The 18,267-nt window shown below is 44.2% G+C and overlaps 1 protein-coding gene across 1 annotated transcript in view; it reads left to right on the top strand.

The window, feature by feature from the left end:
• Positions 1–13,447, top strand: part of itga8 (integrin, alpha 8) — a 41,007-nt gene extending 27,560 nt beyond the window's left edge. The window contains exons 19-30 of the mRNA XM_030102507.1: positions 688–755; positions 1,363–1,510; positions 2,175–2,267; positions 4,771–4,850; positions 5,390–5,470; positions 7,664–7,769; positions 8,813–8,971; positions 10,512–10,628; positions 10,759–10,872; positions 11,784–11,885; positions 11,972–12,094; positions 12,174–13,447. Coding sequence (XP_029958367.1) covers positions 688–755; positions 1,363–1,510; positions 2,175–2,267; positions 4,771–4,850; positions 5,390–5,470; positions 7,664–7,769; positions 8,813–8,971; positions 10,512–10,628; positions 10,759–10,872; positions 11,784–11,885; positions 11,972–12,094; positions 12,174–12,263 — 1,281 coding nt within the window. The 3' untranslated portion in view covers positions 12,264–13,447. The remainder of the gene's footprint in view (positions 1–687; positions 756–1,362; positions 1,511–2,174; positions 2,268–4,770; positions 4,851–5,389; positions 5,471–7,663; positions 7,770–8,812; positions 8,972–10,511; positions 10,629–10,758; positions 10,873–11,783; positions 11,886–11,971; positions 12,095–12,173) is intronic.
• The last annotated feature ends 4,820 nt before the right edge of the window (positions 13,448–18,267 follow it).

Genomic DNA, 18,267 nt, shown 5'->3' with positions numbered 1-18,267 from the left:
TGAACAAATTCAAGTGTCTTTTCATTGAGATCCTATCCATCCAAATAAAATCGTCACAAGACACATAGATCACTCAACCCCTTGGACCACATTTGTGGTTTGTGACACTGTGTTGTATAAATCAACATGATTTGATTAAACTCAAGTCTGAGCACATTCTGCCAAGCTTGAGACCCTCCCAAGAACCTGGTATTATATTTCATTCAGGCATTCTTTGATGAGAATGCTTACCTTGGCCTTGAAAAGGCTTACTCAGAAATAGAAAAAACATCTGCTTCACTTGATATCAAGCTCCACTTTGCCCTTTTTTTTTCCTGAATAGAAAACTCAACTTTCAACCTGTGTAATTTAATATCTCTTTTCCATAGTTTTTGTAAATTATATAAGCTATAAATGATAATATAGAAATTTCCTGCTTTGGACTAACTTCAGACATGGCATTTATTTGCTAAACAAGCACGCTGATGGAAAAATACACCGTCGTGTGATTGCTCTCTCACTCAAAGAATGTGTTAAAATAAATACTCTGAGGTTTTTGCAGTGTTGACTTTTAATCAATCCTTCAGAGTGCGGCTGTGTCTGTACACAGCACCTGCCTTCAGCTTTATCCTCTGTTTCTGGTGTCACGATGACATCTAGTGTACCTTCGAAACGTTCTCCTGACCGTCCCCGTCTTTTCCCTCTCAGGCCTACATACTCCTGGACTGCGGCGACGACAACATCTGCATCCCTGACCTGCAGCTCTCTGCCAGCATGTAAGTGTTAGACGGCTGTGGCCTCCGACCGCCGCCTGTAAGCTCTCAGCACTTCAGCCGAACAGGTCCACACGTCCACACACACAGAAAACCCCAGAGAAGTACGTCTGTTCACCCTCACACAATGAGCAGAGTTTACATTTAACGCGCTCACAGCATAGTCCTATCTACCGTGTGTGTGTGTACGTGTATGTGTGTGTGAGAGGGCTGTTTGTGTGCATGTGTGTATTTGAATTACCCTGCTCTCTATAGTGTTTCCAGCTGTACGATATCTCCATGGCAGCGTTACACAAACATCCTGTCACCCTCTACACACATACACACTCACACACACACACTCGCACACATATACACACAGACACAGAGTTTTGGGGTGAGTGTTGAGGTCGTAGGGACCACATTCCTTGCAGCTGAGTATATTGCTCATGAAGTCCAACCTTAAAACCCTGAACTTAATTTGACCAAAAAGAAGAAAAAAAAAGTCACAGGGCAGGATTTGGGGGTTTTAGCAATGTGCTTAATTTTCTGTGACCTATAGATGACTGAAAAAGAAATCCTCTTTTCTTGTGCACTGTTGTCTTTTTGCGAATGAAAAACAAAAACCCAGGGACCGCGCCGAGCTGGTAATTGGAGATGACAATCTGGTCATGTTGACCATCACTGCGGTGAACCGAGGAGAGGGAGCCTACGAGACGGAGCTTTACACACTGATTCCTCCAGAGGCCGACTACATTGGCGTGCAGCGCAGAGTGGAGGTAAACACACACAAACACACACATACACACACACACACACACACGAGTCTGCAACAAGACACACTGCACACTCTGTCTGACATCAATTATCCCGTTTGATGTTAAGGGCCAGCAGGGCGTAGACTGGGACGGTGGCCTCGTCGTGCATTAGGTCAAGTATAAAGCGAGGAAGTGAGCTATTTTAAAGCTGAAGTCACAGTAAAGCATCACATCCGGTTGTGTCTTTGTGAAGCGTGTTTGTTTGACGCGATTAAGGCAAGGCTATCAGCAGGTCTTTACTGGCCACGGCCCAAATGCCCCCTGTTATGATTTACTAGCTGCATTAGTGACCACGGAAATGGATAGGGTCAACTCTTGTGTGTGCGAGCGTGTGTGTTTTTTGCACATGTGTGTGCGCTAATGAGTGTGTAATGGGCCCGTTTGATTGATGACGTTGTTACTGTCAGAGCATTCATCACCCGTCCTCTCCTGTCCTCCCTCCCCCCGCTCTCTGTTGCCGTCTCTTTTTTTTCGGACTCCCTCGCCCCGCTCCCTCTTTGATGGCCTTCTGCTCCCCTCTGCGGTTCTTTTCTTTCACCACTTGACTCTCACTGCTCCCTATTTGTCACTTTCATTCACTTACCCTCACTCAACGCTCTCGTCCCCATTCCTCTTCGTCCCACAGTCTCTGTCCGAGTTAAACTGCGAGTACAAGATGATCAATGAATCCAGGATGGTGGTGTGTGACCTCGGGAATCCGATGGTGGCTGGCACAGAGGTGAGATCTCATACACACTCACGCACACTAATATAAAACATTCCTTTTACGCATCTAAGTTAAAGATTCCATGTTGCTCCTCAGGTTTTCTTCACACCGACTGATGTTTTCCCCTGATTACTGATGAGCACCTTGACCTTTGTCGAACACATTCTGACTCCCATGGCTGCGCTTCGCAGTCGATTTGTGAATGTGTGTGCAATAATGAGCCGCTTAACTGTTTGGTGACTGACACGTTAAGGAAACCGAGGCTTTGCAAAGTGACGAGTGGTCCCTTCCTACACGCTGGTGAACATCCCCGCTACGCAGCGTGTGACATGTGTGAAGGCAGGCCTGTTCGAAAGGTGTCAAGGCCAGCAAAGGGGGGCGTTTGTGCTCTGGAGGTGACACACAGCATTCTGATAAATCAATTATGTGGTCAGGTTTCACTAGTGGGGGTCAGGATAGCGTTCTGCGTGCATGTGTGTCTGTGTGTGCGCGCGCTCCCCCGGCTGTCCAGATGTTTCCCATATTTAACTCTCTCCTCGCCCCGTTGGACGTTCAGGAATCCATGAGCTTATGCAGAACATACTTCCCCGTACCCCATGCAGACTCCCATGTACCCCATACAGGCTCTGCTTCTAGCAGCTAAATACTTCTCATGGCTTCACTTCAGTCCTGGTGTCACAGGACAAAGAGATGCGGCGTCTCACTGAGCAGAGTCGTCCACGTTGGTGGTTCATGCCTGGAGAAGAGCAAACTTCAGTATTTGTGCTTTTTTTGACTGCATCTGTTTCACTTTTTGCATTAACTTTAATTTGCCATGCACAATTTACAAAATGTTGTTTGTGTGGGTGAATCTTTACACTTTCCTTTTGTTGTCAGTAAGTTAAAAACGTTCTAATTTTCAAAACACAGTCACTGCAAAATTGGCATCAAATAAACTAATTCTTCACTTTTAGGAAGTATTCAGTTAAGTCGAATCTAAGCATCGAATTGTTGAAGAAAGGTGATTTAAGTGACTTATGCACCGTTCAGGCTGCTGCTGGTGATGGAATGATATGAGGACATTTTCTGGGCACTGATGCCATTATCTCAGGGGAAAGACTCCTCCTGCCTTCTTCAGGTCTTGATGATAAAGACGTTCCCTTCGCTCTGATGGCTGCTCCAAGCCATCTTCCAAGACAATTACTGAAATGTTCCATAACTGCTTTCGGGCCCAGTGCCCTGAGCAAAGTTAATTCTGTTGTACACTTTGCAGCAGTGTTTTGGTGGTACGTGTTCTCGTTCCAGTGGTACCGGCCTCGTGAAGTTGCCCAAAAGTACAACAATCAAAACCTCTAAGACCTTCAGCATGAAACCACTGCTGTCACTATTGTTCCAGAGAATGGTTGTTTTACTAAATCATGACTGTACACACTGTGACAGAGCTTTATAGCTGCCAAGAAGACAATACGTAAACACTAAAGCTAAATATTCATTCAAAACCAATAGGCCGATGAGGATTCTTTTGAATACACATACAGCACACTATTTGACTTATTTTCTCAACCACAAACTGCTGTAACAAATATAAGTTCAGGCTCGCCATCAGGTGCTGTAAAAGCAGATTTTAGGACACTGTTGGCCACCATCGTCCTATCACTGCTCCGCTGCCACCGTTTATCTGTGGCAGGGAGCTGATAGGGACGACTTTACTCTGAACGGCTCATACTTACTGAGTGCCTTTCTCTTTAGATCTCCCGAGCCTGCTTCATGTCCTCCAGCCAGCCTAATGTGTCCCATAAAGACAACCTGACTTTGTAGTTCAGCACACCATCTTCACACACTCTCTCTCTCTCACACACACACACACACACACACACACACACACACACACACACACACAGTCACAGAGACTCGGGCCCGTCTCTCTTGAGGTGTTAGAGCAAGTCTGCAATCTGTCATTTCCCTTTCTGGATCATGTGGCTGACCTGATCTTCTGAGGATCTCATGGACACACACACACACACACACACACACACACACACACACACACACACACACACACGCACGCACACTGATGATGAACCAAATCCTCCATGTGTTTTGAGTTAGCCTGGTGAACAGGGGATTAAAACCGAGAACAGACAAGAAACTTAACTGTGGCTTTTAAGTGTGTGTCTGTTGTCTGGATTTTCTCAAGATTTAAAATGCTTCGCCATTATCAGCAGGGGCACACACACACACACACACACACACACACACACACACACACACACACACACACACACAGACTCACAAAACCCACATATTCCTCTGATGAAGGAACCGGGAAGGCTCTGTCTAACAGGGACTTTACTGTCTGTTTCTGGACACTTGGACGTCATGAGGCTTTTGATGTCCAGACGCATCTTATTTCTGGCTATCTGTCCTCTCAACCTCATGTTTTTTGTTGTGTGTGTGTGTGTTCTCCTCTTTTCTGTCATGTTTTCACTACATTGCCTCTCTTTTCTCTCTGTTTTTACTCCTCGCTCCTGCGCAGCTGTCTGTCGGTTTGAGGTTTGAGGTTCAAAGGCTGGAAGACGCTGGACCGAAGATCAGCTTCGAGCTGCAGATCCACAGGTGACACGCCCACCGGCACGCACGCACACCCTCCAACCCATTTCTCTCTCTCACACACACACACACACACACACACACACACACACACACAAAGAGCCGTTTGTCTTTCATCCGACCCATGTAAATAAGTCCAGTGTCTGTCCCGGTCCCGTCACTGTTTGTGGTTTGATGAAACCAACCGCAGAGACAAAAGATGACAGATGGCCCAGAGGAGCCCCAGACAGAAGACGAGCGCCGCACAACACACCCACTGTTTGCCTCGGTGCATTAATTTTGATACATCACTAGATACAGATGGTTAAATGCTCGGGGATTTCTTCTCAGTCAGCTGAACATAAAAAGGCAGTTTTAGTTCATGTTTCTCTTTTTTTTTCCCTCCTTCAAACTGCATCATGACCTTGTTTTAAATGTTTTGGACGTATAAAAAAAAGATGTGACTTTCTATTTCATGTTTCTTTGACTACCCCATCCTCTTGATTAGTGTTGCTTGTGTTTTAATTTATTCCTTGTTTTGAAATGGTGTGTGTATGTTTCCACAGCTCCAACAAAGATAACCCCGACAGCAACCTGGTCACTTTAAACCTCTCCATCATTGCCGTCGCCCAGCTGGATTTACGCGGGTGAGTCAAGCAACTGTGCATGCGGCAACCTCCACATACACATACATGTGTGTATAACACGCAGCAGAGGTGAAGGGGGGGGCTCGTCGTGGCTACATTGTGTGAAAGGGGCCAGCAGGATGGGATGCCGTGCGTAGCTCGGTTGGGTGGTGGTCCAGGTCTTGGGGCCTGGATCAAGCTGACACTAAGAGGCGCCCAGACAAGCCTTAGCTAGAAAACAGAACAAAAAAAAAAGGCACCTTTGATTTTCACACAGCAGTGACAGATTCTTTGTTGTTACTTCTTCTTTGAAAGGACACAGCTGATCATATTCCAGATTCTGTGATTGTTTTACAGGATATTACTGCTCCTTTATAGACGCTGGAGCTTGTGCGCCCTGTTTATCCGCAGATGTAAAACGGGATGAAAACAAACTTCCTGAAATGCATTTGAACTAAATCATGTGCACATGGCCTTTGACATGTCCACAGACGTCCGTGCGCCCGGTAACACACACGAGCGCCACGCACGGAGCCACAGTTTGAAGCAGACTTTGCATGGCCTGGTTAGGGTGTGGTCAGCTGTACACACAAACACACGACGACCCGGGATGAGAGAAAGAAAGGCTACATTCCAGCGTTCAGAACAGCTGCCCTGCTTCCATGTGCATCTCACATGCACTGTTATGCTTTTCACCTCTTGAATTTATTGTCGTTGCGATGTACAATGTTTGTGTGCACGACAACAAAATGAAACTGCAGTTGTGGCCTTCTACATTCAGGTTTCGTCTCCAGTAGGTCAGCTTTCATTGAAGTAGCTGAATGAGCTTTTCATCTTTTACATTTCCATCTGAGAACGATCGTATTTCTGATGCCTCATAGTGAGGCTAACCTGACACGCCAGATGGACAGTTTCATATGTCCGCCACGGAAATATTTCACAAGTCCATCTGGGTAGCCGCTCTTCCGATTTGATTTCAGAGGCGGGACCTTCAAAACAATCCGTAGTTGACGATTGGACGACCGTTCGAACCAAAGAAGAAGCAGATTGGACGACCGTTCTGATTGACACGCGACACACTCACCACAGACTAATCCGCATCAAGCCACGGTGTGACGGAGCTTACGTGCGCTGCTGCTGAGAAGCAGGAGACGTCGTTTCCTGACAAAAAGACTTTAAGTGATATTCTGTGCTCCTCTTTCAAAGAAGAAATTGAGTCGCTTTCTTATTAAAACTGCAGATATTGCCATGTCCAAGGAGATCGCTTCGCATGCCGCCATTGTTTTCAAACTTTCATGCGCTTCCCTCTGTCGTCACGTCTTCTCGTCACTTCCGCTCCTCCCGTAGCTCCCGCCTCTTTCCCCTGATTGGGCCGGCAACATTTTAACCCGGTGAAATCACTGGTCTATGGAGCGCTACAAGATGGGATCTGCAGGATTTAGGAACTGAATCAGGCAGGCCCATCTGCTATGCAAGGTTATAGTGAGGCGGCCCCTCGGTCAAGTGAGGAGTCTCTCTCTGCCGAGTTTGCATGTTCTCCCTGTGTTTATGTGGCCTTTCCCTGGGTACGCCAGTTTCCTCCCGTGCTTCAGAAACATTGGTTTCAGACTAATTGATGACTTTTAATTGTCCTCGATGTGTCTGTGTGGGGCTGTCTGTCTGTCTGTCTCTCTGGAGTCTTCTCTGTCTGGGATCAGCTCCAGCAGACCGCAACCCGACGATGAACAGCGTGTAGAGGATAGATAATTATTATCCTGTGCAAATGATTTATGTGTAACTGATTCAAGTTTGAAATAAGTTTCTTGTTTCTTCAAGAAGAAATCTTTTATTGTGCTCACTTGTACAAAACAGTAACGTTTCCATGATATGGTGAGAAAATGTAGCGTGGTCATAGTTACTGGTTGTGTTTTGTTTACTCAGTTGTCCTTGTTTATGTGTGTTCATATCGTAATGGCTCCAGATGGTTTCTTCCCGGAGCAAATTTATCTTTGTGAACTGAACTGAACCCGATGCATTTTAACCAAGCGGTCTTTTTCAGAGGTGTCACCTCTCGAAAGCAAAATTGTGGGTTTAGTGAACAGATCATGAAAGCAAGGCAGTCGTTAGCTGAATCATCACAGTCTTTTATCCACAAACTCAGTATTGCGCGAACGTGACTCTCAACCCCCTGATCTATTAATGATAATAAGTGAGATGTTTGTCCTCCGCCCCCAGCGTGTCTCACCCCTCTCAGGTGGTGCTGCCCTTCCCAAACTGGGAGCCCAAAGAGAAGCCGGTCAGAGAGGACGACGTCGGACCACAAGTCACTCACATCTATGAGGTGAGCGGCGTTTGTTCAGGTGAAAATAGTCCAATACTTGGCGTGCAATGTTGGGAAAATAACACGCACGCATATGCACACACACACACACAGTAACACCGGTAGCTCTATAAAGAATTGAGCTCTGGCTGATCAAAGGTCTCCAGCTCGGGAGTAATTACCGCTGTTGTAAAGGCAGGAATGGAGTGAGATGGGAGGGGAAACAGACAAAGGAATAAGCAGCGAAGCGTGGAGGGGAAGACGGATGCAACTGTTCTTAAGAGAGGACGCAGTAGTTAATAATCACTGTCAGGAAAAAACAGGTCAAACAGAGTTACAGACAAATAGATACAAGGAGGGAGACCGGCAGACAGACTGGCGACAGTTTACAATAGGGCCGTGTGCATGTGTGTGCCGTACATGTGATTTCTCTTTGTTTTAAATGGACGGCAGCTTCATTGAAGTGGAGCGCAGCAGTGTCTGGTCTGTCCCCCAGCTGATAATGATTTTCATTTGTGGTGCTTTTCCCAGTGGGCAGCTGCTTCCAGTTAGAGACGACAGAGTTTTTTTTTTTTTTTTTTGCTCCAGCAGAATTCCTGCCCTGCAGCGCCGGGATCATGTCCTGTTTGGATGACTTGCTTCAGTGTTAATGACCGTGTGTGTGTGTGTGTGTGTGTGTGTGTGTGTGTGTGTGTGTGTGTGTGTGTGTGTGTGTGTGTGTGTGTGTGAAAGTGAGAGAGCAAATGTGGACCTATTGACTTAATGGTGACCATATAATAAAACCAAAATTTCGTTCATTCATTCTCGTCACACGATGTTCCAGGTGATGCTTGAAGGTTTTACTTGTCTTGTGTTTCGATCCCCTGGGGCCGAAGGCAGCATTAGAACGATCTCCATAAAAACACAGGTGGCCTGTGTCATCATCCCACAGTTATGATAACCTGATTACAGCCTGGGCCGCGAGAGACCCTCTAATAAGACAAAGGAGGGTAAAATCCTGACGGCTCTCTGTTTTTTTTTTCTTCTCCCTCTCTCTCTCTCTCTCTCTCTCTCTCTCCCCTCAGCTCCATAACGCTGGTCCCAGCAGTATTCAGGAGGCCGAGCTCCAGGTCGGCTGGCCCTCTCGCTTCCGTGACGAGAACCTGCTGTACGCCATGGAGATTCAAACTGACGGACCAATTAGCTGCCGGACAAACACCAGCCTCAACCCACTCGGTCTTCAGGTAACCCGAAAACACGTGAACCCACACAAGGTTGAGTACGTGCAAACGCCTTCATTTGAACTGTCTCAAGACCAAAACATCATTGCCTCTAATTAGTATTCAAACTTGTTGTTTTGCAAACTGTAATTCTAGCCACATATCTCAAAGGCATACTATAAAATCACTGGTTCGCCTGCTTTTTCAGATTTTTATTTAAAGCATTGCAGAGGCTCTTTTTTTTGTGACTTTCTCCATCATTTATACCCACTTATTTAAAACATAACTGCACACGTTTTCGGGGCTGCTCGCCGAGTTCCCTGCCAGTTGGCTCAAAACAAGAACTGAGAATTATGCTGATTAGTCCGAATGAGAACTGGTTTTCTGATATCTATGATATCATCTGCACAGAGATTTAAAATATGCAGTTGTTTCAGAAATGTGAAGCCATAATTTTTTTATGAAAGCAACAAAAAAAAAAGGGAAGGTTATTCGGTGTCTGTCATTTCCCTTGTAGACTAAACCGATTACAGCAGATTTAAGCAAAAAATTTAAGCTGTTATTTTCATGGCCATGCCTGCGGGGAGCCCTATGTAATGCTCTTCACATTTCCTCTTGACATTAAGCGTCTCGGTTTTAATTGTTCAATTAGTTAATTAATCAAAATGTCATTTGTTGCTGAAGAAACTGATTAGCAAAATCACCCTTTTTTATATTAATTTCCCGAAGTTGGCAGAGTTTCTAAACACCGGGCTGCTTAAACATCATTAAGAAGCCGCGCCGTGCATCCAAAGTCAGTTTAAACTAATATGTAAATCATGTCCCGCACAGCCTCCTGAATTTTTAAAATATTTCAATTAAAACACTCAATCAAGCTGTTTCTCACAGTTCAAGCTGTTCAAAGCCGAACTCCCAGCGGAGAAACAATTAAAATCCTTCTCTATCCATTTTTTAATCTGGGACCGGAGGACGTTCAGGTTATTCACTCCCGCTGCTCGTCCATCTCTCTTTTACTGTTGTTAGCCCGATCGTATCGCCAGGAAATTAAATCTCTTTGCATTCAGCACGACAGTTTTTGAATCAGATTTCTGAACGCTGTGCTTGTTTTCAAAGGTGAACATATTGTGTTGTTTTATCGCATCGCTTTGAAAGTCTTTTCTAGTCTTCGGGTTGCTCTCACTGGTAGTCCAGGTTGATAAGGGGCCTCAGCGCCACACAGATCTCAGTCTCGACAGGTCCAAACACACGTTGATTGAGAATTATTACCTCTCTCTAATCACTGTGAGCGTTGGAACAAGATAGTTTGTTTTCTTTGGTTCTCTCACATTTGCAAGAAGCCTTCGTCTTTTGGGTCGAATCTATAGATTAGTTGTCTCATTCAAACAGGCTAAGGCCTGAATTTGCTGAAAATCTTCATATATTAGCAAATAAAAAGAGAAGATGATTCCAAATTCTCAGGCGGATGTGTCTAATTCACATTTAGCCCTGAAATGCAGATGATCGCTTTCCGTTGCTGGACTGTAAAGTGTGGATAACTCTTCCCGCCTTCTGCTCTCTGCTCCAGATTTCCGCTCTCCAGGACACACCTGAATTATTGGGTTTCTTGAGAAACACCAGCGCTCCTCCTCGCCGCCACAAACGATCTGTCAGCGCCCCCCAGAATTACAGCAGCAAGACTCTGGTGAGCCGCACATACGTGTACTTGGTCCAGAAAAAACAAACTAAACCAAATGTTCATTAGTGATTCACAGGTGTTTGTTGTCTTTTTTTCTTTTTTTTTTGTCGCTCTACAAAATCCTCTCCACATGCAGAACTGCACTAACATCTCCTGTCTGAGGATCCTGTGTGTGGTTGGGCGGCTGGATCGTGGGCAGAGCGCGGTGGTTAAGGTTCGGTCGAGACTCTGGGCTCACACTTTCCTGCAGGTCAGTGTCGTTACACCGGCGCTGCAGACTTTACGTCATTTACATTGCAGGACTCTCCGCTGTGATTTAACGGCGTACAAAAACAGGAACTTTTAAAATGAATCAGGCGGGTTTCTCAGAGTTGCTCTAGATTCCAGAAGGTGTCTTCTTTGATGTGTGCAAATCTAATTTTGCCAACATCAGAGCAGGCGAAGCCTCGAGGATGTCGTCTGTAATCTCACGCCCCCCCCACACCCACCACCACCACCGCCACCAAGGGGGGGGTCCAGACTCTTGGTCAGGATTGAGCCAAGTTGATTCCAAAGTCTAATCTGTATTGCTTCATTGTTTAAATAATAATGGCAATATAGATGCTCTGACACATGGATAAGATACTCATTTGATATCAGGGTCCAGATCCAGCCTTATTCCACCTTGAGTGAGCCTAAAAGTAGCACAGTAGTGCCAAAATAACCTTGAAATGTACACTTTAAAGTTGTCCTTCTTTTGTGACACTGGAGTTTCAAAAAGTTCACAAAGTTTATTAAGAAACAAACAGTCAGTACCAAATATCACTACAGTCTCAAGATAAAACCAAATGTAATGAAACCTTCTGGTTCATATACGGTGAAATGTCCAAAAACCATAAAAATACCCATATCTAGCTTTCAAGGCGGCATCACTGATATCTCAGCTTGATTCTTAGTGTTATATTCACCACTTATAAAAAAAAAAAACTATAATAAAAAGTCAGTGGCTTCTGTGGATTTTTTTTTACAATGTGCTTGGTTTTTTCCTGAGCCACATGGTTTTGGGCCTCAGGCCTTATATTTGACACCCCTGATCTAGCAGCTGATCAGTACAGTTGTTTTTAATGATTTTTTAAGCACGGTGAGTTGAATTTAAAGAACAGTGTACACTTTGCCTTCCAGCGGCGTAACGACCCGTACATTCTCAACTCCACCGTGTCCTTCGTGGTCACGTCCATACCGTATCGAATCCAAGCTCCGGCGCTGCCTCAACGCCGAACCTCGGTGAGCCCGACACACCGCCGGACATTACAGTTCAAGGAATAAACGCACATCTTTATCGACGCCGCTTCTTTTTGCTTTCTTTGCAGATGGGGACTCTGGTGCTATGGGGGACCCCCGATGTGTCGTTCGCCGTCCCGCTCTGGGTCATCATCCTGGCCATACTGCTGGGACTGCTGGTGCTGGCCATGCTGACATTAGCCATGTGGAAGGTGAGCACACGCACACACACTCATTGGCTGTGTTTTAATTGTCCGATACGACATTAAGCAATTCACTTGATTTGTTCAGTGTGGCTTCTTTGACCGGGCGCGGCCCCCGGCGGACGACGACATCTCCGACCAGGAGCAGCTGACGTCCGACCAGACTGGAGACGCCTAGGAAGACTCCGGACGGCTGCTGGTTACCGCGGTGTGGGAGGAACGTGCACCTTCTGAGCGACTTCAATCAGATCTGAGATCTGGCGTTCTTGGGCTGGAGGCTCTTTCCCCCCACTTCCTGCTATAGAAACTGTGTGTCGGGACAAACTGAAGACTGCGGCGCCACACAGAGGAGGACCACTGACAACGGATCAAACGGAGGACGGCAACACTTTCAAGAGAACACAGACTGAAGCAGCAGAACGGACGATGCTTCAAATGTCTCTGTGACTGAACCGTTCTGGGCGTCTCTGTAAGAGAGGCGCAAAGAGACGAGAGATCTATGCACAGGTGCTGGTGTGTGTGCGTGTGCGTGTGTTAGTGTGTCTGTGTGTGTGTGTGCGTACTGTACATATGTATGTGCTCATCAGAAGCCACTTGTGTCCTTCATCCAGTGAGTGAATTATTTTGCCGTCACAAATTTAATTTAATTTATCTCTTTTTTTTTTTCTTCACACACACACATGCACACACACACACACACACGCGATGCAGCCACATGCATACACCAATAGGCACAAAGCTGAAGTGTATATTTATGAATGTATGTGCAATATTTGGACGTTGTGTGATACTGAGGCTTGTTTACACTGGCATTATTTGTTTTTTCTTAGAGTTCAATGTTTCCATTGTTTTTGTATATGCTGTAACTGATCGTTTGGTATAGAAGAAGATATTAATATTGCTGAACTACAGAAGCAGCTCTTAAGACTTGTTGAAACCACCACATAACCAAGAGAACAAAGTGAGGAGACCCGTAACAGATAAATAACTAATTACTGTGTGTCAGAGCGACTACAGAGCCGTGTCTTCACAGCCGAGCCCCCGCTAGTTGAAAGCTTTCATGTGTCTCTTATTTTGGGTGTTTGTTCCAACACAGCAGTCGATAAGGCTTCAGAAACAGCAGAATGCGAAGGTAACACTTTAGTAGCACAGTAAGGTTTGAGACTTTGCTCAGTGTATGGCATTCAGCAGTGTCAGATGTTCGTGAGCTGTTTTTGTTCTTGTGTCGCCACATGCAGGCAGAGCAATGCTGTCAAGGCATCAGCCGCGCCCTGAGGTTACAAATTTAAAGTACTACATGTGAGATGTTTTTTTGTTGTTGTTTGTCTATCAAGTGTGAAGTTTTATCAGAATAAAGTCTTGTTTGATTAATGTTTGACATGGTGTTTACTGCGTATCTCAGGCAGATCCAGGCCGCGCAGTGATCGCCACGCTCGGCTCGCGGTGGCAGACGAGGCTCGGCTGCGTCAGATGATCTTGCAAGACGTTGCAGTGCAGTTCTTTCTTGAGTTCAGATAAAGCACCAATTATTTATACTGGTGGCAAATGCAACGTGGAAGACTGGAGTGACAACAGGTTTTGCACATTACGAACAGAAATGTATCCCTTTTTCTGTCACTCGTTTTCTAACTGCCTCACAGTCAGATAATCCACAGTTTCCCTCCAGGCTCAGGGCCTTTCTGTGCAGTTTGCATGTTCTCCGTGTGTGTGGATCTCCCTGTGGTCCAGAGTGGGACACACACACAGCTCAGGAACAAAGGGAACAAATTGTATTGTTTCTGTTACATTTAGTTTGATATAATGCAGCCATTTATGAACGCTGCATGTCAACGCAGCTTATTTCTCCTGTGAAAGCACAATCCTGCTTTAGACTGTCTTCTTTTGACATTTTATGGTTGGCAATACAGAGTTTTGTTACCTTCAAAGACTAAATTTGCATGAGTTTTTACTCTATAGGCATCTATTATATGGATGAGATCAAGAATATTGTATTTCAATGCAAGGTTTCCCCAGATGTTTTTCTCTCTTCAGTCCAATCTTCATTTTTAAGGTCGGTCTTTCCACCTGGCAGGAAGGACTGTTGCTCCCTCATGTGGAGCAGTATTGAAATAAAACTTAAAAACCCTGTACCTAAAGAATGACAGCGCCCTCCTGTGGCGGCCACTGAAACAACGGTGGTGATACAATTCATAATGTCTATACGGCTGATCTATAAATACATCTATTGCTGTGCAGCAGTTCAGGCGAATATCAGTAGTTATTTACATTTCTGCTTACTAAGCGAGAAAGTAGGAGGATTATTTGTTTGTGTAAATGGAGAAAAATGCAAAATAATAACAGAATATTTGTGGTGAATGAGAGACCTGTAACAAAACAGCTGATATAAACTGCCAACATGTAGACAGCAGCAGACAAATCTTAGGAATAATATGTTTATTTAGGGCTGGAAACCACATGTACTAATATTCACCCATTATATGGACATTGTTAGTGATTTCTTTAAATTTTTCAGTTTCATTTAAACTAAAACTTACATATATTAGTGACAATCATGAAGTACTATGAGATCTGAATTGCAGAATGTTTTATCACATTACTAAGCGAAAACAGCATTTATCAGTCAGTTCACCTGAATAATGTATCTAAATATATATAATTAATTAAAACTACAGAACAACATGCTTGGGCAAAGCAGAGAGTTCCATAGTTCTTTGTTAACTTCTGAAAAGAGTCCTTTACTTCAGCACTCTGCCTAAGACCCCCTGCTGTGATCCCACACTCAGCACATTCCTCCAGGAACTTCACCATCAAAGATTTGGTTGGCAGTGTTTCGGGGAATCCAGAGTCCGTCTGACGGCCTTCAAGCTTGAGGAGTTTCATGTCAGCGACAAGTTGTCTGGTGAATCCAGCATCAAGGCAGCTCCAGTGGCCCTCTCAGAGGTAAACTGCTGCTGGGAGCCCGGATTCTCCACACAGGCGCTCCCTCAAAGTCTGAAAGGCGTCCCGACAATCCTCTGTCCACTGCTCCTTGTGGCGCTGACTACCAGCCAACCAGGCCCATGCAGGACGTCACCTGGGACTTGAGTCAAGGGCCTCTCTGCCGTTACCCTCACTTGAGGTCAAATGACCCATTTCCCCAGGACAAGTACAAATATTTGGCCTCCTGCTTTAGTCCTGCCTCTGCAGTCGTGTTCTATACAATCTGTGAATGTTCCTCCGAGGTATTGCTGGTATTGATGTTGACGTGCACGACTGTTGATCTGACTGACAGGAGACTATATTTCTGTAATTGTGTAAATCCAGACTGCATTTCTCATTTCAGTAATTAACTCACAAATTTCTGTTATTGTTGATGTGCAGCAGTTTTTTTTTTGACCAGATCTTGTCATTAATATGAAAATCACTTTTACCCAAGGACCTACATATTGCATACTTTTGTGATAAAAATGAGCGAAAGAAGAACTAAACAGCGTTAATCATTTCCCTCCATGCTGTCAGCTCTGACTGATCCTCAGAAGATGAAAGTTTGTTGTCTGAAATATCAAAGCGGGAGAGCAGAGGTGAAGATTTTATCCGGCATATCTCAAGGGGAAACATTTATCACACTCACCCAGTTGGCAAACTGTATATATTCACATATAAAACACTGTCACAGCACACCAACTACCCCACTGTCTATAAACAAATTTATTACTGTCACTGTGAAATAGAAAAATACAGCCTGACTTAAATAAACTGAAACACAAGCAACAGTAAATCATGCACACACACACAGCATGTTTCTTCAGACTCTTTATTTATTTGAATATATTTGATCAAATGTCAAATCAAACATTTGGAGTAAAGATTTAACAGTTTCTGACTAGCAAATCTCGACACCATTAAAATAAAGGAACATTATTGATACTTACTACATACTGTACGCATAAGACATACCTGTATCATAGCTGAGATTTGACCAAAAGGACCCAAATTACAAAATATCATTTAAGTCTTTTTACTCCCATATTTTCCTGCATGGGTGTTTGAGCTGGTGCAAAGGAAAAGAAATAAAGAAAAGAAAAAAAAAAACATCTTAGGTGAAGCAATATCATGTGTGTTTGTCAAATATACGATGGGTTGTTTTTGAAAGTAATCACTTCAAAAGTCTGTACATGGGGATCAGTGTTTACCCTCTCCACTTGCAACAAGGTCACACACCAACATCATAATGGAAGACTTTGGCTATTTACAAATCACTGAGACGTTGTACAGGTGCCGTACAATTCCTCTCAGACATGCTGTACATTACTTGTTGTGCATTCGTTACTTACTTGCACACACACACACACACGCACACACACACACACACACACACACACACACACACACACACACACACACACACACACAAAATACCACTCCCTCTCACCCACCCACCCACCCACATTTTTGAAAGTGCAATTCCATTTCTCACCACAGGGTGGCACTTCTATGCCATATTCAAGATTGCACAGAAAGGCTGTGAAAATTACATATTTTATGGGTCTTTGCTTGCGCGTGTTTGCGAACACGGGGGTAAATTATTAATATTAAACCTTCCGAATCAACCTTTAAAGCCCCAGCAAACCTGCAGCACCTCTGCTCCACTATTACAGACGATTGCGTGTCGCTTTTAAATTCGATGTCTTCTCAAGACTTCGAATGCATGCAGTGATTCTGCACCTGTTAGGGTAAGATAATGTTCACTTTTATCATTCTTATTAGTGCACGGACTCACCAATTTAATGCACCGTAGGCCCTGCTGAGCAAAGGTTTAACTATAAAGATTAACAGTGTGTGTTTGCAGGGCTTCAAGGGGAAAGGTTGATTTTGTATTTTACTTACTGTTAACAAATCCCATGCCAGAGTTTTTTTTTTTTTTTCTTATTACTGTATCCCAACCTCTTGTATTTTTGTCCCAAAACAGATTGAAACATATGTAAATGTGCTACACTTTATTAGTGCATCTTATCTATTTGTTATTAAGGCCATCTGTTTCACTGTAGCACAAAAAGCTTCAATTTACAGTTTAAAGATGAGTTATGTGTGAAGGTTTCTGGCTTTTTTTCACCTCTGCACGTTTGTGTTTATCTTTGTTTTGAAATATTTATTATCAGGGTAAATGAAAGAGCCCTGGCTGAGTGCCACAAGCAGTGTGTGGAAGGGATTTGTAGACAGGAAGAAAAATATGAAGCCAAACTAGCCTCTTTTGTGTGTGTGTGTGTGTGTGTGTGTGTGTGTGTGTGTGTGTGTGTGTGTGTGTGTGAAATTTCAGGTCTGTAGCTGGAAAAGTGATTTGTTTTAAGAAAGTACAAACACAGGTCAGGCTAAGAGAGAGTGAAAATGGCTACAAAGACAAACTGATCAAACAGTAGCTTCACTTTTGGAACAATGAAAGATATAAGACCACATACATTTTGCAGGAGAACAGTCACTGGGCAGTGTTTAGCCTGAGCAGTCAAACACAAACAGAACAGTCTGATTACTTGGTTTCCGATAAACACCTTTCAGGAGTTTAATGGCTATTACGATAAATTGCAGTCCATATTCACACATTCTGTATGTTACAGTGTGCAAGTCAAAGGAAATATGAGGTTTTTTTTTTGGGGGGGGGGGAGATGTTTGCAGATGATCCCGAAAAGCTGTTTGCACATTCATGAACAGTTGATCAAGAGCATCACTGGCTGGAACCACTCGGTGCGTTAATGGAATGACTGAAGAAGGAGGCCCTGTGGCACATACAGTACATAGGCTACAGAAGGGTTAGAATACACACTACGTTTTCTAGGATACACTTTTCTGTACACGATCGACACTCGCCGGCTAGTTATCTCTGCATCTTTCTTTCGTTCTCTGAATAGTAGCTCTATAAATCATCAAAAATAAAGTCGAGATAGCTTGCCCAAAGTCTGTTTACATTCCCTGCCCAGCTATATAACGTTTCTTTTCTCTCAGTGATAAACTTGTGGGACATGTGATGCCATGAGAAACAGTCTGTTTTTTATTTTTTTGTTTTTTTGTTTTTTTCAATACCAGCTGAGGAAAAGAGACGCCTCCACCGCACGCTCCAGTTTGAATGCTTTATCAAAGTGCTGCTGTTCAGAAAGCATACATGTGACAATGGACATACATAATACACACTGCTATTACATACACACACA

The sequence above is a fragment of the Salarias fasciatus genome, chromosome 11 (genome assembly GCF_902148845.1).
Source record: "Salarias fasciatus chromosome 11, fSalaFa1.1, whole genome shotgun sequence".
Classification (NCBI taxonomy): Eukaryota; Metazoa; Chordata; class Actinopteri; order Blenniiformes; family Blenniidae; genus Salarias; species Salarias fasciatus.
The sequence above is the reverse complement of the archived record's forward strand: the minus strand, read 5'-3'. Positions and strand labels throughout refer to the sequence as shown.